The sequence below is a fragment of the Chlorocebus sabaeus genome, chromosome 8 (genome assembly GCF_047675955.1).
Source record: "Chlorocebus sabaeus isolate Y175 chromosome 8, mChlSab1.0.hap1, whole genome shotgun sequence".
Lineage (NCBI taxonomy): Eukaryota > Metazoa > Chordata > Mammalia > Primates > Cercopithecidae > Chlorocebus > Chlorocebus sabaeus.
In genome coordinates this window covers 77,534,671-77,555,232 of record NC_132911.1, presented here as the reverse complement: position 1 = coordinate 77,555,232, position 20,562 = coordinate 77,534,671, and the positions used below count along the sequence as shown (strand labels likewise).

The following is a 20,562-nucleotide window of genomic DNA, read 5'->3' as shown; positions in this document are numbered from 1 at the left end:
AGATCAATAAAATGCACAAATTAACAAAATCAGTGCTTCTGTTCAACTTTAAGGGTAAGAACAAGGTTAATTTCACCACTGTTCAGGTTATGCTTTTTGAGCACATTAAAATGCATCATTTTGGCCGGGTGTGGTGACTCACGCCTGTAATCCCAACACTTTGGGAGGCCGAGGCGGTTGGATCATGAGGTCAGGAGATTGAGAACATCCTGGCTAACACGGTGAAACCTTGTCTCTACTAAAAATATAAAAAACTGGCCGGGTGTGGTGGCGCGCTCCTGTAGTCCCAGCTACTCAGGAGGCTGAGGCAGGAGAATAGCGTGAACCTGGGAGGCGGAGCTTGCAGTGAGCCAAGATCACACCACTGCACTCCAGCCTGGGCAACAGAGCAAGACTCCATCTCAAAAAAAAAAAAAAATTCTGTTCAGTAATGACTGTTTTTTTAGTGTCTCTTTTTCGTTTCCAAGGTGATTCTGAAACTGATCTTAAGAAGAAACCTCTAACAAATTATTTACCTAGTTTTTGATTATTTTCATTGTTTTGCTCTTAGCCAACATTTTCTCTTTTTAGTTGTCCACAAGAGTTTATTTTAAATTTTGCATTGTTGATTTTTGACTTCATAAGTACTGTATATTTGGCTTAAAAATTAGGCAGAAATAAGGGTCTGAGGGTCTCAGCTGGAAGACCAGATTGGCAGTGAGCTGTATGTAAAAGAAGAGGTGGAGTCACATACAAATACTACCTGTTCCATTTGATCCCAACAACAGGGCAGCAGGAAGGGGGACTTCTGTAGCTCACATCAGTCTAGGAGCTAAAGATCATGCCAAGGATGCATTCCACCTGTCCCTGACCTTCAGGGACGTGACCATGGTGGTCCAGTAGGCTCCCTTGGGTCACATGTACCCTTACCTAATACGTGGCCTCAGGCTACCGTGGGAGAGAACAAGGTCCTAGCTATGAGGCCCACGCTGCCATCAGGATCTCCCTTGCTTTCATGTAGCTAAAAGTCAAGCACCCAGAGCCTGGGGAGCCAGGGCCTGTGCATTAGGCAAAGGCTGTGAGCAAAGTTGTCAAGGAGCAGGCATTGCCAGTGCCAGCCCTGCTTATCCTCAGGGCTATATCTAGGACTGGTGCTGCCGCCAGTCCTTCCCACTTTGGTGTCCCCAGCACTGCGCTGTTCTGGGATCTCTATATTGAGGGAGAGGCCCAGAGCAGCATAAAACGGTGCTTTCAAAAAAACTTTTAAAAGTGTAATAATGGTAGGCTCACAAGAAGTTGTAAGAATGGTACAAAGAGGTTGCATGTACCCATCATTCAGCTTCTTCCAGTGGCGATGTCTTATATAACTATAGTACATTTTCAAAATCAGGAAATTGTCATAATACAATGAACTAGACTACAGACCTTACTTGGAGCCTACCAATTCTCATATAAATGATTTTTAAAAATCACTAAAGATGGATAATCATGCTGTTGTTCATACTTTTCTCACATTAACAGTTTTGAACCAGAAGCCCCTGCTTCTAGTTCTTAAGAATTTTTAAGGGCCGGGCGCGGTGGCTCAAGCCTGTAATCCCAGCACTTTGGGAGGCCGAGACAGGCGGATCACGAGGTCAGGAGATCGAGACCATCCTGGCTAACATGGTGAAACCCCGTCTCTACTAAAAAAAATACAAAAAAAACTAGCCAGGCGAGGTGGCGGGCGCCTGTAGTCCCAGCTACTCAGGAGGCTGAGGCAAGAGAATGGCGTAAACCTGGGAGGCGGAGCTTGCAGTGAGCTGAGATCGGCCACTGCACTCTAGCCTGGGCGGCAGAGCGAGACTCCGTCTCAAAAAAAAAAAAAGAATTTTTAATTATAATTTTTTATTGTGAAAACCTCACTGTAGCAAAGTGAACCTGAGTATTATTGGATAGTCGGGTATTTATAAACAAATTTATAGTCCAACATTATTGAGGCATAAATTCAAGCTGGCAATGGAAACAAAGATTTTTTTTTCAAAGCTTTGCTGTGAAAAATGAAAAGAAATTATTTTATTGTGAAATAGCTATGCCTATTCCAAGGACTTTGAGAGAAACTGGGAGTTCCAGTGGAGTGGCATTAACCATTTGGATCAGTGGCATTATCTTTCTTGCTGCATTGGCTTGCCGTGTTTTAATACCTCTGATACCACTTGCTACTCATAAACATTTATCTTCTTCAGCATCTCTGAAAGAGTTACGACATCAGTGATCATTGAAAGGCAAGGTTCTCGAGTTCGCTTATAAAACCTTTTAAGAGTTCTCCAATTCAGAACTTCCTCTTCAACTCTTCCGTAAGAACTGGAGCTCCATAAAGATGCTCCAGGAAGATTTGTATGCCAGAGGATTCACATACCCATCTGAAAGAAGCACAGATCTACTGAGCAAAACTTGTCAAGTGGGCATTTCTTATAAGATATCACAGTCCCTGGCAACTTTAGACCTTTAAAATCATGTATAAACTCCATATACTTCAGTGAGATTTTGGTGAGCTTATCTCTGGAACATCTAGGGACAACCATCATGACATGGTTCATCCTTGGAGCCAATCTGGGCAAACCCCAGGCATTTACTTACTGGATTAAGCCTTAGGGGTTTGGAGCTGGTGGGATGTTGCATTTAGTTTCCTACCTGTTCTTTTAGGAGGCTATTTAATGTAATGGTTAAGTATTCAAACTCTAGAGTCAGACTGCCTGGAGTCAAATTCTAGCATTGCTGCTTATTATCCGTATGACCTTGGTAGAGTTTCATATCTTCTCCATGCTTCAGTATTTTTCATCTCTAAGGAAAATAATCATGCCCATTTCATATGGTTGTTATGGGAATTAAATGAGAAGTAAGGTACTAGAACAGTGCCCATGTTGTATCTGCATTGTAGCTGTGTACTGTGGTTATAGACTGTACCAAGATGGGAGCATCAAAGGCAAAATCAGGGACAAAAGATAGATAATGGCAGAATGGGTTCAGGACCTCTCCAGATAAAGGGTGAATGAATATAATGGATGTTACAAGCCTGAGCGAAGGAAGTGTAGTGGTTGAAGTCCATGAGCAAAATTGAGGTCAGAGAAGGCACAGACCTAAAGTAGTTACATGAGAAAAAGTTTATCCTGAGCAGTAACCAAACAAAAATAAATTAACAATGAATTATTGTAGAGTGGCAGTGATTATTTAGAGTAACTGAAACCCGTCCTGGGAGAAGTGTGGGAAAACAGTCACATCCTACTAATAGAAGTATGAATTGGGGTAGTTTTTTGGGAGAAACCTAATTGGCAAAATAAATTTAAGGTCCTTAAATATGCATACCCTAAATTACTCTTGGATTCTACTTTTAGATCTTTATACTATTGTAAAGCAACTTAAATTGACAACAGGAAGATCCTAAGTGAATTATGACCCATCCAAATACTGTTACTGATGTTCAAGTTAAAAGTCATTCAGTTCTTGACCACATAAATCTTTGTCTTTATGCTACTTCTATGACTAGTCTGTTAGTTGAACTCTGTAGAAAGTAATCTTTATATGTGAAGAAAAGTCGACTCAGGCTTTACTGTAGAATAAGAGAGCCTGAACTCCACGTTCTTATGCTGTGAGGTAATGCCTCTCTAGAGTGTGGAGAGCATTTTTGTTGCTTTATAATATTGCTATTGGCAAACCCATTAGTCCTGTATAATAACAATACTGAAGTAATGCTGTTAAGTTTCTTGATTTTTTAAAATTGAGTATAGAAGTTAGAGTTGTAACATTTAAGTTATTCTTTAAAATATATATAATGTTTATGCAGATAGTAAAAAACAAAAATCAGTAATATGACACTCCATTTATCAAATTGGCAAATTTTATTTACAACTTTATTGAGGTATAATTGAAGTATAATAAACTGCACATAATGTCTACAGTTTAATCAGTCTTGACATTTTCATCTCCCCAAAAGATTTCTCATGCCCTTTTGCAATCTATCACTCCCACCAGCTCTACTCCCCAGACAATCACTGACCTGCTTTCTGTTACTGTTGATAATTGGCAATTTTTTTTTTTTTTTTTTTGAGGCGGAGTTGCCTGGGCTGGAGTGCAGTGGTGTGATCTTGGCTCACTGCAACCTCCGCCTCCTGGCTTCAAGCGATTCTCCAGCCTAAGCCTCCAAAGTAGCTGGAATTACAGGCGCCCGCAACTATGTCCAGCTAATTTTTTGTATTTTTAGTAGAGTCGGGGTTTCACCATGTTGACCAGGTTGGTCTCAAACTCCTGACCTTGTGATTCGCCAGCTTTGGCCTCTCAAAGTGCTGGGATTACAGGCATGAACCACAGTGCCCTGCCTTAAGATTTTTTAATAGTAATTTCCAGTATCAAAATAGGAAACAAGGTACTTTCATGTGTCTCTGTGGGAGTCTGATATTGGTACAACTTCTTTGGAGGGCAATTTGTTAGTGTCAAAAACCCTAAAATATCCTTTCAGCTAGCAATTCCGCTTCTAACTTGAGGAAATAAATTTTCATGTGAATAAGAATTGAGTTATAAGAATGTTCATCACTGTGTTTATAATTGCAAAAAACTGGAGATAAATTAGATGTCCGATGATATGGAATTGTTTAAAGAAACAGTTCCCTGTAATCCCAGCACTTTGGGAGGTAGAGGCAGGCAGATCACGAGGTCAGGAGATCAAGACCATCCTGGCTAACACAGTGAAACCCTGTCTCTACTAAAATACAAAAAATTAGCCGGGCGTGGTTCAGGCGCCTGTAGTCCCAGCTACTCAGGAGGCTGAGGCAGGAGAATGGCCTGAACCCGGGAGGCGGAGCTTGCAGTGAGCCAGGATTGCGCCACTGCATTCCAGCCTGGGCGACAGAGGGAGACTCCGTCTCAAAAAACAAACAAACAAACAAAAAAACAGAAACAGTTCATATAATGAAATTTTATACTTTTAGTATTAGCAGTAGAAATACATTGTTTTATAAACAATGACAGGATCATATGGTATTCCTATGTATTTAAGTTGTTTTTTCAAGTAAACAGCTAAAAAGTGCATAGATAAAACAGGATTAAAAACATATTTTTAAAGCAAAATGTTGAAAGTAATGTCCTCTGGCTGATGAGATTTATCTTAATTTTTTTCCTGTGCATAATGTTTTCTTGTAAAAAAATATTGAAATTTTTTCCCCATTATAAAAAAACTAACACATGTTAATGTAGAGAATTTGAAAGCTAGCATAAAGGAATAAAGAAAATACATAAAATAGAATTGATATACAGTCATCCCTTGATATCCATGAAGAATTGGTTTCAGGACACCTTATAGATACCCAAATCCACAGATGCTCAAGTTCCTGATAGAAAGTGGCATCATATTTGCATATAACCTATGCACATATTCCCGTATACTTTAAAAATTCTCTAGAGTATACAACATCAAATATGATGTAAATGCTATGTAAATAGTTATTATATTGTATTAGTTTTTGAATTTGTATTGTTTTTTATTGTTGCATTGTTATTTTTTATTGTGTGTGGGGTTTTCTGTTGCTGTTTTTGTTGTTGTTATTGTTTCTCTTTGCAAATATTTTCTATTCACAGTTGGTTGAATCCAGGGATATGGGACTTATGCATGCAGAGGGCAGTCTGTATTATTTTAAGCTATTTAAAGGTTTTTTTAAAAAACTTACAAAACTCTTTTATACTTAATGGCATCAGGGTAAAGTTCCCTGTACCTTGTCCCCTGCGTGCCCCCACCTGCATTTGCAGTTCTGACTCTCTGTATGCTCTTGTGATAAGGCATGGCCTGAGGTTTCCTAGAACACGAACTCTCCAGGTCTCTGCCCTTGCTGCTGCTGGCCATCTGTTATCAGTCCTCTTCCTCTTTGGCTGTATTCTCCTCATCCTTTGAAATTCACTGTCATCATCATCTCCAGCAAGCCTTCCCTGAGCTTTTAGCACTTCTCCTTTCCCATTCCCACTGCTCTCTCCACCCATCTCTAGTGAGACCCCTATCACATTGTATTATCCATTTTCATTCCACCCCTGATAGACTGAGCATGACTTGAGGTCTGGACAGTATTGGTTGGTAGGATGCCTGAAGCTTAACTAGCACAGTAGCAGTTGGAGCTTAACTAAGAGGGTATGTGCATGTGTGTAATCAAACAATAGAAATAAAGATGTGTTGGAATCAGACAGCCTGGAGTATTGGATATATCTGTGTGACTGGAGCATGGGATCTTCATGAAATATTTAGTAGACAAAGATAGAGAGATAAGTAGGAGACAGATTATTAAGGGCTTCCTAGGTTATCCTAAGGAGTTTGGGTTCTCTAGTGTAACTGATAAACTGGTGAAAGACCTTTAAGTAAGAATGTTCTAGCCTTGGCAAGATGGTAGAATAGGAGGCCCTGGAACACAGCAATTCAATAATAATTTATAGACAGATTTTCTTTATGAAAAATCCAGAAACCAGTTAAGAGGCTCCTGTATGCCAGGTGAGCATGAAACCAGCCAGATCTTAATTAGCAGGGAAATTCAAGATACCCTCATGCCATAATCTCTACCCACAGTGCAGTGCCATACAATCAAGACAACAACCCCCCACCCCCAGCTCCCAGCTTCTTTCTGCCTGGAAGGGGAAAGATGTATACTATGCATCCAATGCCTTAGCTTTTCTGGGGCTACCCAGAAGACTGGCTTCTGTCTGGCAAGTCTTAGAGTGCTGACAGGACATGGCATATTTTAGCAACCCCGGGGCCAATGAAGACAGAGATGGCTGGTGGTCGTGGTCACTATCCCCTGCTCAGCCCAGCACAAAGCTAATAGTTGAAAAGCTCCAGCTTACAACTTTTTCCTGGAGAGTCAAAGAGGTGTGCCATGTATCCAATGACCCAACTTATCTGGGAGTTGCCTGAAGAATTGGCTTCAGTCTTGCTTGTCTCAGAGCTCTGATGGAACTGAGACAAGCAAGGGACTGATGCTTGGGGACTGCCAAGAACAAAGAAAGTAGATTACACTAGCATAAAAGTTTGAGAGGCCTCCAGAATCTCTGTCCAGGCTGATTGGTTAGGATCTTCTCCAGTATGAGGCCAGTTTATGAATCCTAGGGGAAGTGGTTGTCTTATGTAGTGTGCAGACACAAACACAGAGAATCACGGAAAAGTGAAGAAACAGGAAAACATTTTCTAAATAAAGGAATGAGATAGATCTCAAGAAACTGACCCTAGTGAAATGGAGATACGTGATTTACCTGACAGAGAATTCAAAGTAATCCTTATAAACATTCCTACTGAGGTCTGGTGAACAATGCATGAAAAAAAGAGAGAATTTCAACAAAAAGAAAACTTTTAAAGGTACCAAGCAGAAAGCATGGAGCTAAAAAATACAATGAATTGAAAAACTTACCAGAAGGATCCAATAGCAGACAATGCCAAGCAGAAGAAAAGATCATCAATCTCAAAGACAGGTCACTGGAAATGACTCAGTCAGAGGAGAGTTGGGCTAGCCTCCAGCATTTCCCAAAGGGTTAGCTGTTTTATTCATGCTATGTCAAAGGCTTGGACGTAAAGTAAACTTGGAATCCTGGGTTAAACCAAGTTGAATAGATTTTTGTTCTTTGAGGTTTCTGATTCTTCACTATGCTAATGTGTATTTTTAATTTCGCAAAAGGCATTTGTATTATGTAATTTGCATTATTTTCAATTTTTATTTATCATGGAACCATTTTCTTTGGGGACTATGTTATAGAACACATTTTGGGAAATGGACACCGAGAATACTAGCAGCAGAGAAACACTGAAAGCTTGAATCAGAAGGTTAGCATCAGGAGAGGAAGGGGCAAGAACAGGGAATTAAGTTGTGTCTCTCAGAGCACATCTCTGTGAGTGGTGACTTACCAATAATTTCAAAAGATAATATCATTTGAAAATTATTGATATCTGATCAAAAGACATTAGAATAAGCAGGTTGAAATGTGGTTTGAAACTTCTCTGAGACAAATGATAGTCAAAGGAAAGTGCTTCTCTAGTATGGTTTGAGCTCCATCAGCTGATGACACAGCCCCCACTCCTCTTGATGGACAGAGGACAGAACCTGTCCATGGCCTGGCTTGAATTAATGCACTAGATAATCCCTACAATGGTCAAATTCTTGAGATGTTTGAGCAACATGATGATTACTTGCTTGTGAATAAATCAGAGATGGTTGCCAGGAGTCTAGGTCAGGTCATGAGCAGCCACATAGTGGTATGAGCAAAGCAAGTTAGAGACAGTGCTAGTTTTAAGATGATACCCATTTGCTTTTTTATGTGTTTGTGAGTTAGAGTTGTCTGTGGGACATCCATGTGGAGGTGAGAGGACCACTGGGCTGTTGAATACATGCATTTGTACCTCCAAAGAAATTTGGTCTGATTAAGCCTTTATTTTACCTGATGTGTCTCAATTGCTCTATGTGTTGGGGTTTCATGCCTCTTTTATGAGATATAAAATATTAAAATGCAGGGTGAAGACACTGCACATTCCCAATTTTCTCCCCCAGTGTACTTCCACACATCAGTTTCCCTTGTCCCTTTATAGCTTCCCTACTACACACAAGTCCCATTGAAACCACTTTTTTTGGATTTTTTAAACTTCTAATTTTAGGAAAATTGAAACAGACATTATTCACCTTGTAATAGAAACTGCAGTTGCCTCTACAGTATGACAAAGATACTTGATTGCCAGTATTTCTCATTTCTTTGTTACTGCACCAAGTAAAGCCATTGAGTTAGTACTATAACGTGTTTTTATTTTAATTAAGTGTAATAACAGTGTTCTTCATTTTATTTATAGCTCCAAAAGGAATTCTTCATTTGTCTCCTGATGTTTATCAAGAGATGGAAGCCAGCCGCCACAAAGTAATCTCTGGCACTACTCTAGGCTATTTGTCACCCAAAGATATGAACCAACCTTCAAGCTCTTTCTTCAGTATATCTCCCACATCGAATAGTTCAGCTACAATTGCCAGGGAACTCCTTATGAACGGAACATCTTCTACAGCTGAAGCCATAGGTTTAAAAGGAAGTTCTCCTACTCCCCCTTGTTCTCCAGTACAACCTTCAAAACAACTGGAATATTTAGCAAGGATTCAAGGCTTTCAGGTATGAATTAAAAGCAAAAACAAAAAAACAGAACAATTCATTAGCCTCAGATCCTTCATCTCTATCCATCACAAGGCTCATTCTTGCCTGCTAGTATGGCCTACATGCCACTTACATTTTAAGTTATTTAGGAACACAAAGGACAGACAAAGAAAGAGCCGTATGCACATGCCTCATTTTCTCTTATTTTTGATCTGTCTAGTAATTCTTTTGCTGCCTGTCTCTTCACCATTTTCCTTCTTCTTTTTCTTTTTAAAGCATTTTTCATACTCTTCACTGTCTTCCACTTGGTCTTGATTAGGTGCATCTATCTCTTCACTCTGTCTTCCACAAACAAAAATTCTGCCTTCAGACATTTGGTGTTAGTATTTCACACTCAGTTCTCCCTTTTTTTACATAAGGATTGAATTTCTTTTTATGATGATTTTACCTTTATTGTAGTTTTGAATTTTGCATTCTGTTGCTAGTATTGATTCAGGTACACCATTAAGATACAACATTCTAGAAGTCTGTTACCTTAGGAGTTAATTAAACATGATATTTGAAGAATAATGAAATGCTTTATAGTTGTTTGAGGCATAACAATGTGTATTTGTTTTACTGGATCATGTTTTGAACTGACTAGGGAGGGTAGCATCTGCCTCAGATGGTACCAACAATTCTGTTTCACTGGGTAGTCTAAAACTAGCTTATAGTTTAACTTAACTTGTGTATGTGACTTTAGGGATGGAAACTTGTTTTCCCCGATTTATTCTTTGTTTCCTTTTGGAAAAAAACCCACAAAAATCAGCACTCCTTTATGGATACATCGGAACTTTTAAAAAATTGTTAACTCTAGGAAAGGGAAATATCTGTCTTGATTTCTTAGTTGCCTTGAAAATCATGTACTGAACTGTAACCGCTAACTTGCCTGGATGAACTACAGTTTGTGTGTAGAGAGAGTATTGCTTTCTCAGATTTCACTGTTTTCATCTCCTTTTCCATCTTAGTCTTTATTCCTTAAGACCAAAAACTGTAATATCCTTTAGAAATGCTCTAGAAGATCTGTATTGTGTAGAATGATCATGTATTTATAAAAATTTTACAAGTCTAGATTATAAAATGAAAAAGAAGGTCATGTGTTTTGGGGGGTATTTTGCATGTTTGGATTTTTTTTTTCCCTTCACCAAACCCTTCTGATTCTTTCAAACTATTGCCAGGTAGTTGTTAGTGTTTTTAATTGGACTCTTAATATGAACTTAAAGAAGCTGTTACCAGTTATTGGCTCTGTCATCTGAAATTTTAACCACTTAATTTAAAGTTATAATTTTAGAATTTGTTTTTGTTGTTTTACCTTGAGAAACACAATAAATCACTGTTAAAAAATCTCGATTTATATAAAGTACTGGAAAAAAGCTAAGTAATTTTTAGTTCTGTCTATAATCTGCATAGGATGAATTAGAAATAAATTGTGATGAAAAGAAATTCACTGCTTATTTATGAATCTAGTCATTTAGAAATGTCTGAGAGTAACACTGCATTCTTATAGAAACAAAGCACAAATTGCATTCAAGCTCTGAATTGATTTTTTGCTTGGAGCTATTGTTACAGTAGATGTAATTTTGCTACCGGAACATCTTAATTTTTTAAATTTGTTTTTATTTCTAAGCTCTTGGCAATGAGAGTAATTATAATTTTAACATATCTTCACTGTAGTCAACACGTAGAGTCTGCTTCCCTCATTATTGCATTGCTTAAGCCTTTTTAAAAAGCTTATGCTGACAAAATATACTCTTTTTTTGTGGACACATTATACGTTTCCAAATCTATGTATTGTGATTTTTACATACTAATGAATATAAACAGGTGATTTTAAAATATTACTGTGCTTCCATGGTTGAATGAGCTGGTATTGATGTAAAATACTGTGTCACTGATGGACCACTACCTGCAGCTAAGCAGTGAGCAGAATCTCTGGGAAATGGCTTAGTCCGGCCACATGCGTAGCCCTTCCTCATAATGTCGCAGCAGAAGGTTCTTTTTGGTTACCCTCTCAGGTATATTTACCTGGTAGAAAAACATGTAGATTGTTTCTGTTACTTAAATGTTTTAATTGGACTGCAGTTTAGAAATTATAGGACCAGCTTGTTACAGATTATGTGCTATTCTGTTACTTTTATTTCGGAAACTTAAACACAATAAATTCTTTTTCTGTGTTTCTAGGTTAGAACTTTTTTATTTTATTGCAAACTGAACAAATACTATTGCTTATTGAATATTGTGTAAACCCTTCTTTGGCTGTCCTTGCCCATTCTGATTTGATTTAAGCCTACTAGAGTCATTGTATGTGACAGCTATATTGTATTACAAAGTAAAAATATGTGAGTGTATTGAAAACAAAGTTGTTTTAACTTTTAATTTTGTTTTATCACCCAGTCTTTAATTTGAATTTATAAATTACAGAAAGCTTCTTTGATCAACTGAATGTAGGTATCCAAGCTCAAATTCTTTTAAACCTACAAAATAGGTAAAATTATTATACAATTAAAGTTATTAATAAAACTGACTTAAGAGAGCAGAATGTGACTGAACACTTGCACATTCTCAGCAGTTCTTTTATTCTTGTTTGGTCTCACCTAAAGTTTTTATCGTATTTTAGAATCGAACCTTTTGGATCTCTGTCAGAAATGAATGTTTATTTCTTTCAAATATTATCAAGTATTAATACATTTTGTTTATATTCTTTTAAATGTTTTATTCAATAGTTCTGTGAACTTCAGACTTTGTTGTTCAGCCTAATCGTATGCTTCTGTAACTTCTACACATTTTATAAGAACTCATTCAAAATTGTAGTCCTACATAGTGTTTCAGGGTTCCTTGTTGTGTACTCTTTTATTACAATGGCAAAATGTTTCAAAATCATTCAGCTTTTTAGAAAAACTTACTATGCAAAAGACACTCTTGAAATGCTGTGCATTTGAACTGAAGTGAAAGAATTTGTTTCATGTTGTACTTTGCATTATTCTACGTTTTCACATCTTTATGCTTTTCTGTGCTAATTATATTAGATATAAGTGGTTTCTTTGTTTAAACTAGTCATTAAAAATTAGGTTGAAAATGAAAGTGGATTATTTTAGTAAATTATCCCTTCTAGATGGATTTCATTTCAGTTTGCTATTCTGTGCCTCTTCTGTGAGCATCATCCACTGAAACAGTGTTGTTTGTGAAACCTTCCGAGTATAGTATAACAAACTAGGTTTTTTTCCCTCACATAAATAATATAAAGAAACACTTAGTTGGTGTTTTAGTTAAACTATAATTAGTTTATTGTCCAAAATCAAGGAGTGTTTTATGGAGGGGCATTTCATTATTGTATTATAATCATGCCGTTTCCAGCAAGATGAGACTGTCCAGTTAAATTAAAATTTTCCTTTTCAAATATAATTCACAGTTAATACATTTCAACTGATATGCCTCCTTTTGTGGAGTTCAATATGATAATAGCAGGTTTTTGTAGCCACAGGCTTCTTTTAAGTATTTATTTTTTAACAATATGACTTTAGTATAGATTACATTGGGATGGGGCTGGTGGAAGTCAGGGGTGGTGGCTGGTCTCCCTGAGAATCTGAGAATCAACCTTTCTCCTATTTATTCTTATCTCTCCTATACCTCATGTTTTCCAATCCATATAGTTATCATCAAGGTGGCTATTTGCAGCAGCTTTTTTTTTTTTAGAATAAGGTATTCATTTTTGTTAAGAGATCAATACAAGTACAACTTTGTAAATTTCTCTTAGGATAATATGGAGAAAGAAGTAATGCATGTACATACACACCTACACTTAGGAATATAGTTGTCTCTTGGTATCTATAGGAAGGATTGGTTCTAGGACCCCCAAAGATACCAAAGTTCATGGACGGTCAAGTCCCTTATATAAAATGTTGCAGTATTTACATATAAACTATACACATCCTCCCTTATACTTTAAATCATGTCTAGATACCTTATAATACCTAATATAATGTAAATGCTATATAAATAATTGTTATACTGTATTGCTTTTTTGTGTTATTTTTAAATTCTTTTTTAATATTTTTGATATTTGGATGCATAGCCCATGGATATGGAGGGCCCAACTGTGTGTTTTCCCTCATTTTTAATTTGTCATTGAAACATAACTTACTGTGTTGCCTCTGAGACCAAATGTTCATGTAGGCTATTACACAAATGTATTAAAGCGTAAGAAATTACTTAGACTACGATGAGCAAAACACATTTGTGGATTTGGTCAGCAGATGCTGCTCTGATTTGCCATTAAAATCTTAAAAATTCTTAGAAAGCTCTCTTGAATTTGACCTCTACTACGTTCCAAGGACCCTGGAGAGATCTAAGTATGTGTTAGAAGTCTCCTGAAGGCTTGGTCTTCCTTTAGTGACATTAACACTCAGGTTTGTTCTTCCAGTGGGCAGCCCCAGTTTATGCAAAGTGACCTGTTTTGTCTGGAATCTTTAGACTTTTATACACAGGCCAAAGTCCAAGGGATATGCAAACATAACACACACCTGAACTTCCATAAAAACCAGCAGAATTGTAGATCAACTCATTTTACTGAATTTTTAAACCCTGTAAAAAAAAAAAAAATACTACGTTTGAAGAAGGAAATCCTGGTGCATATAAAAACCACAATGAGTAACAGTAATACAGGTAAGAATCAACCAGGCCTTGAGCAAAACAGTCCATTATTACTGCATAAACTATTTGGGTCTAACCACCCACCCTATATCGCTGTGATACTCATTTTGAGACTTTATGCACCAGTGCATACATAGTAAGACACACAAGATACTTCAACAAAATATAAGTAATATACAAACATAGTAAGAGCTGTTCCAACCAAAGAAACTTTAATGTAGATCTGAAATGAGCCATCATGATGCAGAAAAAGATGATTATCATTTTGTGTCCTTCCCAAGTAGAACTGATAACCTTTTCTGTTTGTATCAGAAGAGATTTCAACTCAACATGAAAATTCTACTACTTGGAATTATTTGAAAAATCAAGTATTTGAAGGAAGAAATTATTTTTCATATAAAGATGTATTACATTTCCTTTCGCTAGAAAAGATTGGCAATGATGTGATTTTTCATTTAATGACATATAATTAATTATAGTACTCTTCAGGTGGATGGCAGCTATATACTTATACTCATTCCAAGTCATGTTGAAGTGACTCCAGCATTTCCCTTTCTCCAGAATCCAGCTATATCTAAGGAGATTTTTTGTTTTCCCACAAATGACAATGGCTGAAATTTCATATGTATTGTTCTTTTCTCACCCAAGGCAGCTCTTAAGAAAGAACAGTATGTGGAATGCTGCATGTAAAAGATTTTATATACTCAAAAAAATTGCTCTGCCATAACAGGGGCCTGCATTTAGGGGATATATGGATAAACTAGGGAGGAAACTGACAGTTATTGATGGACTCACATATCAGATAGTGAAGTAGGCGTTACATATATTATTTCAGAATACCTGGTATGTTTTTGCCTACAAATCTTTATTTTATTTTGAAAAAAGCTATTGTGTAATGTTTGAAGACCAGTGTCTGTAAGTAGGACTAATGTGTGGTGGTGGCCCATAGTCTTCTGGATATTGGTTTGTTTTTGTCATAGATTTCATTAATAAATTTATTTCTGCCCTCGACTGTATATACAACTGAGTAAGCCATTTAAGAATTCTGACTCCTTGACTAGGCATGGTGGCTCATGCCTGTAATCCCAGTACTTTGGGAGGCCAAGGCAGGCAGATCACTTGAGGTCAGGAGTTTGAGACCAACGTGGCCAACATGGTGAAACTCTGTCTCTACCAAAAAAAAAAAAATTAGCCAGGCATGGTGGCAGGTGCCTGTAATTCGAGCTACTGGGAGACTGAGGCAGGAGAAGTGCTTGAACCAGGGAGGTGGAGGTGCAAAGCCAAGACCCTGCCACTGCACTCCAGCCGGGATGACAGAGCAAGACCCTGTTTCAAAAAAATAAATAAATAGGGCTGGGTGTGGTGGCTTACACCTGTAATCCCAGCACTTTGGGAGGCCAAAGCGGGCGGATCACGAGGTCAGGAGATCGAAACCATCCTGGCTAACACAGTGAAACCCTGTCTCTACTAAAAATACAAAAAATTAGCCAGGCGTGATGGCGGGTGCCTGTAGTCCCAGCTACTTAGGAGGCTGAGGCAGCAGAATGGCGTGAACCTGGGAAGTGGAGCTTGCAGTGAGCCAAGATCGCACCACCGCACTCCAGCCTGGGCGGCAGTGCGAGGCTCCATCTCAAAAAATATAATAATAATAATAATAATAAATAAAAATTAAAAGAATTCTGACTCCTTTGAGAGGGAAGGGACTTTAGATTTTATTCTAATATAAAATTTTATATGTAAACACATTTGGGAGTACATACGAAAACATATTAGTAATGTAGTTTACTTGTTTTTACTTGATTTTAAACCCTGACAGATTTTAGGTTCTAGAAAGTTCTGCCATCTTAACATAGTCACATCAAAAAGCAGATATAACTATCAGAGAAAACAGATATTTGAAAAACTTTCAAATTTTTTTTTATCTGTAGCATTATCTCTTTTTTTGTTTTAAGCATAAGAAAAGTACAGGCCGGATGAGGTGGCTCACACCTGTCGTACAACCTGGGCAACAGACAGAGCAAGACTGTGTCCCAAAATAAAGTCTAGAATCAAGTCCTAAAATGGAACATTTGAACCATTGCTGGAAAACAGTGCTAGGTTTACAGTTTGAAAAACTCTTACTAAGGGAAAGATAGGTGGTAGATAGTATATTGTGAAGAGGTTTTCATAATTTCAGCATGTATATGAAGAATTAGATGGATATGAAGTTAATCTGCCCATGGAATGCCATCCCATTGAACACTGGAATTGATTCAGCTGAAGCATAGGACATGAAACATTTGTTTACTCACACTGGGCAGTACTCACTAAGGGCCTACAAATGCTGGGTAGCATTCTAAACTTTGGACATGGGGAGTTATGGTCAAGTTGGAGACTGACAGGCAAATAAAATCAATATGCGGAAGAAGATGACCCACGGCCACAAATTAATCCTATCTCCTGGGATCAGTGCTCAAACATTACACAATGGTCTGATAAAAATAATTAAATGTTTGTAGCATGGTGCAAGAAATTATGTATGTAATGCCTACCCCACATAATAAATGACATAGTAAGTATAACCTGATAACTGTTAACTCGAAGTGTGGTTAGTGATATCAAGAATTGTGAGTGGAGATGAACAGTTCTGACTGAAAGAATTAGGGAAGAGTTCATAGCAAAGGGAATATTTGAAATATGTTTTAAAGAATACTTCAAATTTTAAGGTGGATAAGAAACGGAATTATAGGCAGAAGCATCAAAGCACTGAAGACATAAAAGGGCATGGTGTTTTAGAAAATAATTTAAAGTGGAAGTGGCTAGTGAGGAGGCTGAAAAAAATGTGTGTGTATTGTTGGGAGGTCGAATTTTTTTAGCCATTAGACAAATACCACTGACTTATCTTTAGAAGAGATTTGACATGATTGGTTAACAGAAAGATAATTCTGTCAGCAGTGTAAAAGATGAACTAGACAAGAAAGAGACAGACTTGATAATAGACCAATTAGACTGGTTTTTAATGAATCCAGGAAAGAAAGAGTAAAGATTGAGTAAAGATAAAGCTGTTGGGTGTGGAGGAGTGGATCTAGGGTATACTTGTCTAAGGCTCAATTGAGAAAATTAAATGATCTCTTGTGCTGACTTCAGAGAGGATGCTTTCACTAGCCTGGCTAGGGTGGAAGCTAGATTTACATAAGTTGAAAAGTAAGTAGAGACCATTTGAGGAGTAAGTGAGATAGTTTGAGTGTGAGATGTTTTAGGCAAAGTTTTATTTTTAGTATGGATGAGATGAGTAAACTTAGAGGAACTTAACATGTTCCATTTTAAACGTGGAATTTGAGTTGCTTGTGGGATATTCACATGGATTTGTCCAGTAGGCAATTGAAATCGGTCTGGTGATCAGTAAGAGAAGATAGTACACACAGGTTTGAGAGTCATCAGTGTATAGATATAACTGAAGCCACAGAAACAGATAATATTGCTCAGGGAGAATGGATAAAGGCCTACAAGAGATTCCAGATGCATACTAACATGTAAGAGATTAATTTATTCATGAATTCAACCAGTATATATTGAGCACCTGCTGTGGACCAGGTATACAACTTGGCACTGAGTATATAGCATGAAAGTGATAGCCAGGGTTTCTGCTGTCAGTGAGCTCATCAGAGTGGTAGTGTGGAAGAGGGAAGGGTTTGGTATAGGTGCAAGGGCAGATAAACACATCTGAACATGTACAATAAATTCAAATGGTGTTAAGCTCCTAATGTAACAGTTGCTGGGAAATTAGTTAATTGTGAGGTTAATTATGATTATGCAAAATATGAACCATGACTTAGTGTCTTCAGTTGTGTCAGAGATAACTACAGTTAAGTGTTTTAATCAACCTTATTGATGTATAATTTACATATGATAAAACACACCCATATTGTACAGTTTGATGAGTTTTGAAAAATGTATACAGTCACCAAAATATATACTACTACCATAATCAAGATGGGACTCTTTATTGCAAAAGATTTGCCTCCGCCTCTTTGCTGCCAATTTTCCTCACCTCCAGACAACCACACAATCCTTTATGGCACTAAAAATTAGTTTTGCCTTTTCACTGATTTCATATAGGTAGAATTATATAGCATTCACAGTTTTGTGTCTGGCATCTTTCACTCAGTATATTTTGAAATTTGTGCATGTTCCATGTTGCTAAGAATTAGTTTATTATATGTATATATACCACAGATTGTTTCAGTTTACCTGTTGATGGACATTTGGATTGTTTTCACTTTGGGGCCATTATGAATAAAGCTGTTTATGAACATTCATTTACAAGATTTTGTGCAGACATGTTTCCAGTTCTCTTGGGAAAATACCTTAGAGTGAATTGCTGGATCACATGGTAAGTGTACATACAATGTTATAAGAAACTTTCAGATTCTGTTTTAATGTGTTACATACATTACATTCCTACCAGCAATGTATGAGGGTTGTACACATTAATATGGTCAGTCTTATTTTATTGAGAGTATAATGGTGTCTCATTGATATTTTAGTTTGTATTTCACTGATGACAAATGATATGAGCTTCATTTCATGTGCTTATTGGTCATTTGTATATCTTTGCCAGGTATCCACATCTTTTACTCAGTTTCTAATTGGGATTTTCCCCCATAATTATTGATTTACAAGAGTTCTTTATATCCTGGCCATAAGTCATTTGCATTACAAATATTATCTCCCTCCCTATGACTTGTCTTTTTGTTATCTTAATGTGATTCTTTGAAAAACAGAGGTTTTTCAATTTCAATGAAGTAAAATTTTCAATTTCCCCCCCTAAGGTTTATGCCTTGTTGGTCTCATCTGAGGAATCTTTTGACTACCCCTAAGATCACAAAGATTTTTTATCTGAACTTTTCTTATGGACATTTAATGCTTTTAGCTTTTATGTTTAATGCTAAGACCCACTTAAAGTTAATTTTTAATGTATGGTATGGGGTAAGAGTTGAAATTTACTTTTTTTCCTCATAGGACAGCCAGTTGTTACAGGACCATGTATGTCATGTGTTGTGTTTTGTCTAGGCTTAAGCAAGGAATCTCTCCTCTTAATACTTAAAAGCATTAAGATATTTTGTATATCTTTGTTTTTCACCAATTTGATTATGGTACATGTAGGAGTGTTTTTAATCTAGTTTGGGATTCATTTAGCTTCTTAGAACTGTAAAATAATGGTGTGTTTTTTATTAACCAGTTTTGGAATGTTTTGGACCACTATTTTTTCCAAAAAAGTTTTCTGCCTTTTCTCCTTTCCTTTTAAAACTCCAGTTGCACATATGTTAAATCTCCTGTTATTTTCCCACAGGCCTCAAAGGCTCCATTTATTTTTCTTTAGTCTTTTGGATTATGTAATTTTTATTGATCTACCTTCAAGTTTTGGATTCTTAGATTCTTCCCTCCATCCTCTCCAGTTTGCTCTTGAGCCCCTATAATACATTTTTCATTTTGTTGTGAAAAATTTCACAACAAATCTGACATTTCCATTCAGTTGTTTTTTTATAGTTCCTTTTCTCTGTTGAGATTCCGTATTTGTATAGATACTGAGATTATATTTTCCTTTAATTCTTTGAACATCTATATCATACCTGCTTTGAAGTTTTTTGTCAACTAAATCCAACAGCTGGACCCGTTAGGAGTCAATTTCTGTTGACTGCCTTATTCATGAGTGTGGTTTACCTTTTTCCCGATTTTTGCATATCTTTAGTTTCTGTTTGAAAAATGGACATTGTGGATAACGTGTTGCAACTCTGGATCATCATTTCTTCCCCAGATTAATACTTTTATTTTGGTTTTGGTTTTTGGTTAAGTTGCTTAGGCTAAAACTGCAAGCCTTATCTTCCCCATGGTGGTATCCCTCAGCCAATATACTCTACTCAGTATTTCTACCTTATAACTGCAGCATTTTCTCTTATGGTCTCCTCTGTGCCTGCATCATATAGTGAAAGCCAATTTTTTGGTCTGAGTTTATGCTTATATTTTGGGGCCCACTTTCTTTGCCTTTTTTACATTCTGGCATTTCCTCCTCTAAATTTCTAGCTGATGTGCCAGCCACACAGCCACTGATATTACAGGCCTATAAAGCTTTAGCATTCAATCATTTGAGCTGCATTCAGATTAGGGACTGCACTCTATTCAAAAAGTAGCAGACTTTCAAATCTCAACCAGTTCTCACTGGTTTCTGCCTACTTTTACATTGGGCCTTCCAAGAGCTCCCTTGTGCATGTGAAGTTTAGCAGTCAGCTGGAATTTGGGTAAAAGGTTCAGATTTAAAGTTGTGCCACTTCTGCAGCTTTCCCCTAGGATCTCTTCCCAAAATATCTAGTTCATTTGCCAACCCTAAACTCTTTCTCTACGTCCCCCAGCGGGTAAGACGACAGTTTTCCACCAGTAGAACTATAAGAAGCACAAGATGCAAACAAAACCAAAAAGTCATAAAGTCATAATTCTTACTGCATACATTTTGATCTTTCAAGGGAAATCTCTGCCCTGGTATCTGCCTGATTTTGGTAACATTCTAGTGTCTTCAAATATTTTTTTATTTTGTCTGTACTTTGATATCTGCAAAATACTTTGTCTTGTGAATTCATTCTCCTGTTGTCAGAAGCTGGAATTCTACCAATTCTTTTAAAATATTCATTGAATTGACTAATTAATTACTAACTGGTAAACTTGACATCTGTTCAAATAAAATAAATCAAAATATGGCAAAATCTCTAAATGTAAGATATTCATTACATAATT

The 20,562-nt window shown here is 37.0% G+C and overlaps 1 protein-coding gene across 14 annotated transcripts in view; it reads left to right on the top strand.

The window, feature by feature from the left end:
• STAU2 (staufen double-stranded RNA binding protein 2) overlaps positions 1–20,562 on the top strand; it is a 333,819-nt gene that overhangs the window by 193,947 nt on the left and 119,310 nt on the right. For all 14 annotated transcript variants that reach the window (XM_008000887.3, XM_008000875.3, XM_008000893.3 and 11 more), the window contains one exon: positions 8,816–9,123. In XM_008000887.3, the coding sequence (XP_007999078.2) occupies positions 8,816–9,123 (308 nt within the window). The remainder of the gene's footprint in view (positions 1–8,815; positions 9,124–20,562) is intronic.